We start from the raw sequence: 9,046 nt of genomic DNA, 5'->3' as shown, positions 1-9,046 counted from the left end.
GCCCTCCCCCCCCGCCTCTAGTTACTGTTGATATTAAGGCTTTTTGGGACAGGTATCATCTTTCTGGTCTACCTTCATATTGTGCCTAGAAAAGTAGAAACCTCATTTCTGAGTAGGGCTCCAGATTTACACCTCAATAATATATAATATAATTGCATCTACTTCCTTTTCCATTTCTCTGTTCTGGTTCGTGCCTTTTAGAATATAAGCTCTTTTGCACAGGAACTCAGCTTTCTTTTACGTCTGAAAGGCACTTAGCACTTGTGGGTGTTTCCAGAACAAACAAACAAAGAAACAAACAATACAGCATAAATAAGCAGCTTCACGAATCAAATATTTTTACCAGCTTTGAACATCCTATAACTTATTAAGATGCTGCAGGAAGAAAAGCTGAACAAAGATTTTTTTTTAATGATTTTTTGGACTAAAAAACATTGCTCTCTGAAGTGGATAGGAATAAATTTATTTTGTAATAAGAAATGCAACAAATCAAAGCTACCAAATGAATTCTGCTTTCATTTATCAGCTGAAACAGGCAAATCTCAACAATATCCAAAACACGTTTGCTTAGCTTGGGAGACCTGAAAGGTTTAAAAATAGTAGTTCCTGGCGAGGTCACCATCTGTAAAAGCAAATAATTACAACTGGCATGTTAAACCAACTGTCATTTTCACTGTGGGATCCTAAAATAAACAACTCATTCTAAAAGATACTATCTCTTGTTTCAACTTACTTGCATGAGATTAGATAAGGTAATCTGGCTCTCAGGCATACAAGAAAAATAGGATAAATCCTAGTTTTTTGTTTGTTTGTTTTGTATAACTAATTCTTTATTAAAATTGAAATATTAACATTGAATTCAGGCATTAACGTATGACTCTAAGTAAAATATCAATATGCCAAAAAAAAATCAGCATATTCATAAAGCTTTTGCAAGGCTATGCCATCTGTGACACAGAATTGTGCACATCTGACTGTTTGCCACAATTAGAGCATGATCTGATATGCCTCTTAACCACTACTCAGTATGTAGTTGCTTCATCTTTCATTCTACTGTACTGCAGACCAAAGCATATGCTTTTCCCATATAACACGTTCAGTATGATCTGCCACATTATAATAAGCAGTGACTTTATATATGATCCTGCTTTTTATTCCAAATATGTCAGACCTGTTGAATATAGCTAATGACCTTTCAGCTATATTGCCACTAGTTAGAGAAGGAGTTGGCAAACTACAGCCTGCAGGCTGGATCCAGCCCAATGAGGGACTTTGTCCAGCCCATGGTGGGCCTCTCGGTCCTGCCGAGCCCAGGCACTCCAGCCCATGGCATATCCCACTGGCCTCGGGTATGCAGCAGGACTGGGGAGGCACCATGGCTGGATAGCATTGCCTGGCAGCCCGGATGACAGTCAGGCTCTGCCTGTGCTAGTCCTTCAAGCCTGGAGACCAGCACAGGCAGGGCCTGAGCCCCAGGCTGAGCACACGCCCCTGGCCACAATGAGCGGCTGTAGTGGGAAAAAATAGGACCAGAGCCTGCACTGGGACTGCCGTGTGGCTTCTCCCCACCATTGCCATTGCTGTCTCCAGGTTGTCCCAGGCCCATGCACCCAGTGGGGTGGTGGGGAAGAGCCATAGGGCAGTCCCTGCTGCCCATACAGCTCCCTGCCTGCCCACAGCCCCATCCCACATAGGGAGGTTATGGTGAGATGTTGCACCAGGGGACAGGGACTGCTGACCCAGCCCATGACAGTTTTCCAAAACTAGACATAAAATCTCAGTCCAAGAATGAACTCAATGTAAAAATAAACGCATCTTCCTGAATGTGCAAATCAAAAATAGTGACAAAGTCCCAGCTCCCAGCAGCCCGTAAGGCATACCAGTTTCTATAGCCAAACATCACATGTGGTTGTGATGCATGTAGCAACATGTTCAGCATAAGTCCACAGCACAGCTCAAAGTGACACCTTTGGAGCTGTAGCAAGGTGCCTGAACTACTCTTCTACGACATCCCAGTGAATCTGCAAATAGACAACTCCAGTGCCTCTGCTCCAGCAAATATTAGCGAAGTGAAATGACAGCCAGGGTCAAGGATACTCCCAAGCTTAGCAACCCATCAGTCTAACCTGGGTAAAACGCACCAATCTTCATGCCAGCATACACAAAGCAGTCATGTCAAGCAGTCTGTCAAGACAAAGTACTTTTTTTTTTAAGCAACATGCAGTTAACTTGTGGACTTCACTGCCACAAAGTGGTGGAGACAGATAATGTAGCCAGGTTCAAAAAGAGACTGGATAAATTCGTAGGTGACAGATCTATTAATGGCTATTGAACAGAATGGTTGGAGATGATTCCAATGGCATCTCTAAACCTGACAGATGCCAGGACGGGTAAGGAACAGAGGATTAGATATATCCAGTTCAGTGCTCTCCATGCAGAGCATACACTTCTGCCAATGTCAGAGATAGGATACTACTAGGCTAACTGACCCAGTATGGCACTTTTTACATACTTGTGTAGCCAGAATCACATATATTCACCATTAACTCTGCAGCTTTGGTGACCAGAGACCCATTTCCAGCTGGGTAAACTGGGGAAAGTCTTCAGCCCAAGTCCAGAGTAGAATTTGAATCTCAGAGGTTGCAACAAGATACATCACCCACTTTGCCACCGCACCCCCTAAATTATAGTACTGCAGTCAATTTTGTTGCTCTAATCAAAAGTTCTCTGGACAGCAGCAAACCTGCCAAGGGTCAGATCAGTTCCATGGTGCTGTTGCTTGGGGAAAAAAAAGAAAAAGCCTGGCTGTAGTTATTCACTGGAGGAAAGGACTGAAAAATAAAAGTTGAGGCAGAGATTTTGCCTCAAAAATGTTTTATATTAATTTATTGAAATGTATATTACAGCCACCACCAAAAAAGGACCTAGTCAAAGGTCTGGGAATTTGACAAATGACTACACACCAAACTGAACTGCACAGAAATGCAGGTAACCAAGAGAGCCAGGTATTTCATAACTATTTTATAGATAATATCACCCTAAACAAATTTACTGATTATATACAGTTAAAATGGGCATCTCACTTTCCAGTAATTATGAATGTTTTCACACAAAGATAATGTGAACTTGTACCTACCCTCACAATTATCTTTTCAGAGACTTGTGCAGACAGCAAATAGGACTGGTCCTGAGAGACAGCATATAGTCCAACCACCAGCATGAAGTATCTAATTTGAAATGTATTTAAATGGTTAAAAAATAAAATAAAAAAAATCTTTTTACAAGAAGGAAGTACTTTTCTGGAGGAATTGTGCAGTTACATCTGTAATAGTTCTTGTATTTTAAGTATTACTTACGTTATATTATGGAAAAAAGAGGGAGGCTTCTTACTCTGCTTCACTCCATCTCTATTAAAACTCCATTTAATAAGGCCCATTGAAATCAACAGAAAGACTTCAGAATTGTTAACCCTAAGTATACAAGAATCAGGAGTCATAGCCCCAAAGATCATGAAACCAGCAAAGCAGTTTCTGAGGCCTTAGGACATAACACTCAAGTCACATTTTCCAGCGTTCCTTTCCAAGCACCCAAACCTACTTGCTTCTATTATAAATACCAGTATTCTCATAATTCTGTGACCCCAGGAGCTAACGGTGCCTATAAATGAGTGCAGAGGCTGCTCTGATGCACTGCAATTACAGCACATTGGTGCAGACTTGATTGAATCTGCCGGAGCATGGTGATTACTGCACTCCAGCAGCATCTTGTATCTCATTGTATCAGTGTCCCTGCAATTAAAAATGGTGGCAGGGGCGCTTGAGCTAAAGCTCATCGAATGAGCTTTAGCTCAAGCACCCCCACTGGCATTTTTAAGCGCAGGGACACTGATGCATAAGACGGTGTAGCACTGTAATTAGAGCGTCTCTTGGAGCTGCTCTAATTAAAGCAACACCCCCCATTCCCCTCTGAGCAGAGCACATGTAGAAGTGCCCTAGGGCTTTAGGGCAGACACTAACTGTCACGATACTCCGGATAAAATCACAAGTCTGCAACACTTAGATTTTCACCCATGTCAATAAATCATGCAATCCTCCCTCCACACACAGAAGAGTGCTCCAATACCTTTGGTCAGGATTAGGTTTCCCCTTTTTTCTCATGTTATTTGCTGTTGTTTCACTGAAATGCAGTCTTCCCAGTGTTACTTTGGTTACCTGGTCTCCTGGAAGATCAATTCTGAAACAGAAAAGGAAACAACATAGGGCATAGCAATCACTTGGATCCTTTGTTTGCATTCAGGTTTCTTCAAGATGATTAAATAGCTCACATTAAAAAAAACCCAACATCTCAGAAAAATGAAAGGGTAATACAGACATCTCAGGATAAGTGGCTAATAAATGTAATGCACTTTCTTCTTTCACAAAGCACTTCACTATCACATTTAAATCAGTCACAACATTCATTTTCAGAAGATAAATCGGGGTGAATATAGTCAAGCGCACACAGGATACAGGACAATATTGAGAACCCTTCTATCAGAAGCATGTCTGCCATCTCCACGGACAGAGCCGTACATCATAGGTCCAGTGATGTGTATGGGTATCCATTGCTAATTTGGATCTGAACTGTATATTAATAATGTTAAATTTGCACATCAAGTAAAGGTTAATTTCTCTGTTTGTTATGGATACTTATCTACAAGTCCTTTGTATATAAGCTGTTATAAAATATATACCTATACAGAAAAGGCCCTTATTACCAGTACCAATGATTTGATCAGAAATATTAATCACTTCAACTACTCAATTCCCTCCTGTTGTAAATCAATGTTACATCGTTGTAACCAATGAATCAGTTTACCAAAACTGAAAATCTATCCCTGGCAAAAAATAGCTATGATAGAGATGGTTTACACCTAATCTGGCTCCCCCTCCAAATCAGAATTCATTCATGCAGATTTCAACTAAGAGGGTTAATTCCAGTTAAGTCATACTTACATTTCATAAGATATTTTTCAAATGAGGCATTTTTATTATATGTTATCTATATTATGGAGTTTTGGATCTTCTATCTTGCTCAAATGTTTTTTATTAGATTCCACCCCCCTCCCAACACAAGATGTAGGAAGAATTTATGCATAAGTCACATTAAATTAATTTTCCTTTGACCACCAGAAAACCACAAGAATAGAAAAATACTGAGCCATGAGACAAAGTCAGTCCCTCTTGTATGACTGCAAGTAAAATATTTACACTGACCACAAAGAGGAAATGTCCAACAGAGTTCATGCTACCAACATACATATGATATAAAACACAGCAAACACTGAACAATCAGTTGTCACTATGAACTCTGCCCTGACCTCCTTCCCAAAATATTTCTTTTGATGCACATTATATTTTGCCTCTAAAAGGAAGAGAGTCAGGGTTTTGTTTGGGAGTTTTGTTGGGAGGGTGGGGGTTCAATTTCTCAAAAGCATATATAGAAAGTTTGGAGAGCCATTTGTCTTCAGAAGAAGATTTTAAATAAAACTCAAGAGGACCCAAATTCCATGACTTTGAAACATAACGTAAGTGCTTTATCTACTGCATTACTCATTATGATTATGTAGAGACAGTCAAAAAGCCAGAGACTGAATCAATACAGTTTCTTCAGGTTTCTCTAAGCTGTGAAGCTTGAACCGATAATGAAGTGAACTGATGTTAACTAAATCAGTTAAGTTTGATATGGATTCATCCAGATCTATCTTAAACTGGTTGTGGGCATTTTGAAACTGGTTTATGTGCACTGAATTTCTGTTATGTCACAGGTTTAAACCAGTTTCCAATCACTTGAACTGGTTTGTGTGTAACGTCTGTCCCTAGCCTATTTGATTAATACTCTGGGGCCAGATCTCCTCACTTTTCATTATGAAAAGCCACCAAACACACAAGAGAAAACCAGGGTACACAGATCTGGTAAATCAATGAGATTATTTGGGGCATCAGTGCCTCTCTCTCCAAATAGTTCTAGTTTCTCCAGATCTGCTTTGGTTTCTCAGTGACATGCTATAATGGAGCCATGCTATCTAGGATTACAGTAGGAGCTGCAGTACACGGAGTATCTCAAGTGTTGAGGTTATAAGACTTTAGACTCTCTGCTTTTTTATGGATTTCCAAGAGGTTGCTGGGGCCAGAGGGAAAGCAAATCTACAACCAAGATAACTGCTTAAATTTGGAGGAAGTCATTACTAGAGCCAAAACAACAGATTTCAGCTATCTGGGAAGAGAAAGCAGTAACGGTTCAGGAGAACGTATCTGAACATACAATAATGTATTGTGAAATAAAGAAATAAAATTGGGGGTTTAGAAAGGAGACACCTGTTGTTGACACAAATAGTTCAACAATCAGCAGGGAAAGGAGAATGAAATAAATTAAAGTACAAGAGGGCAATAGATTTCTGTACGTTTGACTTATTGTAGGGTCAAATGAAGAAGTGAAAATAGGACTGGTAAAAAAGGACATGCAGCTTCAGCAGAGAAGAATGCTGGACACAGCATCTGATGAAGCGAGCAGTTGCTCACAAAAGCTTATGCGTCCCTGATTCACTTAGTCTATAAGGTGCATGTGTACCCTGCCTTCTGCCTGACTTCAGACAACCACAGGTAATACCTCTCTTTGAGCAAAATGTTTGTTATGAGTGCCCAAGCCAGCAAGCTAGAGAGTCAGTTTCTCTCCCTCACTCTGTGTTTCTTATTGAAGCTATTCCACCATGTGTAACTAAATATTCATTGGGCCAGAAAAGATACTCCATACTCCAAGGAATATTTATATATAGTATTTATATCAAGTGAAACAGGTCCAAGTGGAGAAACAGAGAGACCACAGAAGATCAAATAGCCTAGTGGTTATGGCACTAACCTGGGATGTGGTAAATTGTAGAGGTCTCCCATCTCCCAAGAAAAAAATATGCCCACCAAATTACAGGCTACAGTGGAGTGAGGCTTCCCACCACAAAACATTTCAAGAGGCTTTGGTTTCTTTCCATGTGACAAATATTGCAGAGAAGTTTACCCTGTATTTTACTCCAAAGACAACATACCCCATAGTAAGAAGCAGACCCATTACCAGCTCTCTCAAGTAGGCTGCTTGCGGTAAGCATGACTGCAGTGCCTGGTCACTAGGTGATGAGGAAGCCAGTTTGTACTGAGCAGCTATTAACTGGGAGAGTGAACACACAACTGGTATACTCATTTAAGCTATATCACTGTCTAGTTAATCCTTACCTTTTGAGAACCACCTTTACTCTAGAATGGGGTGCCTTACACTGGTACACAGCTGTACATCACAGACCCACTTCATTTTTACTTCAGAGAAAAGTCAATTTAATCTTTAGTAAAGTGCTATATGTCCACATCCTCAGAGGTTCTCTCAAGATAGAGGTGGGGGGAACTTTTTCTGACCAGATCTGTCTGGAACATGACTGATACCACAGAACAACAGCAGTGGTGAGGGAGTGGGAAAAATAAATGATTTTCCTTACTTAACGGGATGAAAAGATTTTTTGCTTCGGTCCGACTGAGACTGCTCCATGGCAATTGTTTGATTTGGGGCTTCCACCTATATTCAAGAGGTGAACAAGCATTGTAAGTGCAAAACTGAAATAAAGACAGGAAAAGTTAATGTTGCAGTGTGAATAGACTGAAAATCCATATACAAATTCGTTTAAGAAATGGAAAGTCTCCCTCAGCCACCAAAAAATTACATGTTTAGGAATTACATATATTACATACATAAATAACATATGTAGGTGGCACCTATGTAAAACACATAGGTGCTACTAGATCAGACCTTTATTCGGCATTAACCAAAAACCTAGATCCCAGTGTGACCAATAAGTAACAGATGTTTCAAAGGAAGCTGTAGAATCTGCATAATGGAAGATTATGTAATAATATGCAAAAGACAAAAGCCTCTTACTTTGCCAGACTGTTTGCAGTCAGTTGCTATCCTGAAGCATATGCACACATATTAGGGCTGTGCAAAGCTTTGGTCCCCAATTCGATTCAGCAGAGATTCGGCTTGATTCGGTGGCCAAATCACCAAATCCAAATCAAATCAGGAGACCCTTTAATGTCTCCAAATCAAATTGGAACCCTCCGAATTGATCTGGAGAGATTCAGAAAGATTTGAATTGAACATGGACTGTTTTGCACACCCCTAATACATATATCTTCATCCTAACCAGGAGGTCCCACAGATTCTTTTTATACTAATATTTAAACCTCTTTCTGAATCCTATTCAGAAAAGCAAGTTCCAACAGTAACCTCTGCATTACTGGCCTAAGAAACAGGTAGAAAAACAGAGTAATTAATTATATCAGGGCAGTTCAACTAGCAACCCATGGCCTATGTGTAGGGGCCTTCCAAATTCACAATTTTGTGATTTTTGTGGAAACTGCAAATTTGGTAGGTCCCCTGTGAAAAAGCCTAGTCCCCATGAAAACAGGTGAAGATTGTGAAAAAGCAGCAAAATGCAGGGGGGGGGAATTAAAAAAAGGGGAGGTTGCAAGCAGAGGTGTGAAGCCCTGGTATCGGGAATCACGAAGGTGGGAGGGGGAGAGCAAAGGAGGGGAGAAGATTTTTTTCAGCAGACCATGGTACCTCCCCCCCACACACACACACACATCTCTGATTGGCTGAGGGGCCCTGGAAGTCCTGCCCTCTTCGGAGACTAATAGATAGCCACCTGTCAATCTCCAGGGAAGGATGAGACTTCTGGGACCCCTCAGCCAGAGGCATGGGGAAAGTCTGCTGTACTCCACCACAAAAATGGTGCTTAATGCTGTGCCAGGACCATGAAATCTGGAGGCAGCCTCCATGAATTAGGTAGGTCCCTGCATTTAGGCAGTGGGTGCTGATAGACATGGGGGAAAAGCAAACCAGACAAACAAACATAAAAAGAAACCCATCACTTTACTGGAAAAGGAATCACATCAGTTTGATCTGACTCACTCAGTGTCTGTATAGCTCATGCACTTCAGCAGGGCTTTTTGGTGTTTTTATCCAA

At 40.7% G+C, this 9,046-nt stretch overlaps 1 protein-coding gene across 1 annotated transcript in view; it reads right to left on the bottom strand.

Moving 5' to 3' along the window:
• MYRFL (myelin regulatory factor-like) overlaps positions 1 to 9,046 on the bottom strand; it is a 106,967-nt gene that overhangs the window by 65,534 nt on the left and 32,387 nt on the right. The window contains exons 8-10 of the mRNA XM_019515782.1: positions 7,520 to 7,596; positions 4,123 to 4,233; positions 3,137 to 3,227 (exon numbers count right to left, since the gene is read on the bottom strand). Coding sequence (XP_019371327.1) covers positions 3,137 to 3,227; positions 4,123 to 4,233; positions 7,520 to 7,596 — 279 coding nt within the window. The remainder of the gene's footprint in view (positions 1 to 3,136; positions 3,228 to 4,122; positions 4,234 to 7,519; positions 7,597 to 9,046) is intronic.

The sequence above is a fragment of the Gavialis gangeticus genome, unplaced genomic scaffold, assembly GCF_001723915.1.
Source record: "Gavialis gangeticus isolate Ggan-Ray unplaced genomic scaffold, GavGan_comp1, whole genome shotgun sequence".
In the NCBI taxonomy this organism is placed as follows: Eukaryota; Metazoa; Chordata; order Crocodylia; family Gavialidae; genus Gavialis; species Gavialis gangeticus.
This window is presented reverse-complemented; position numbering and strand designations above follow the sequence as displayed.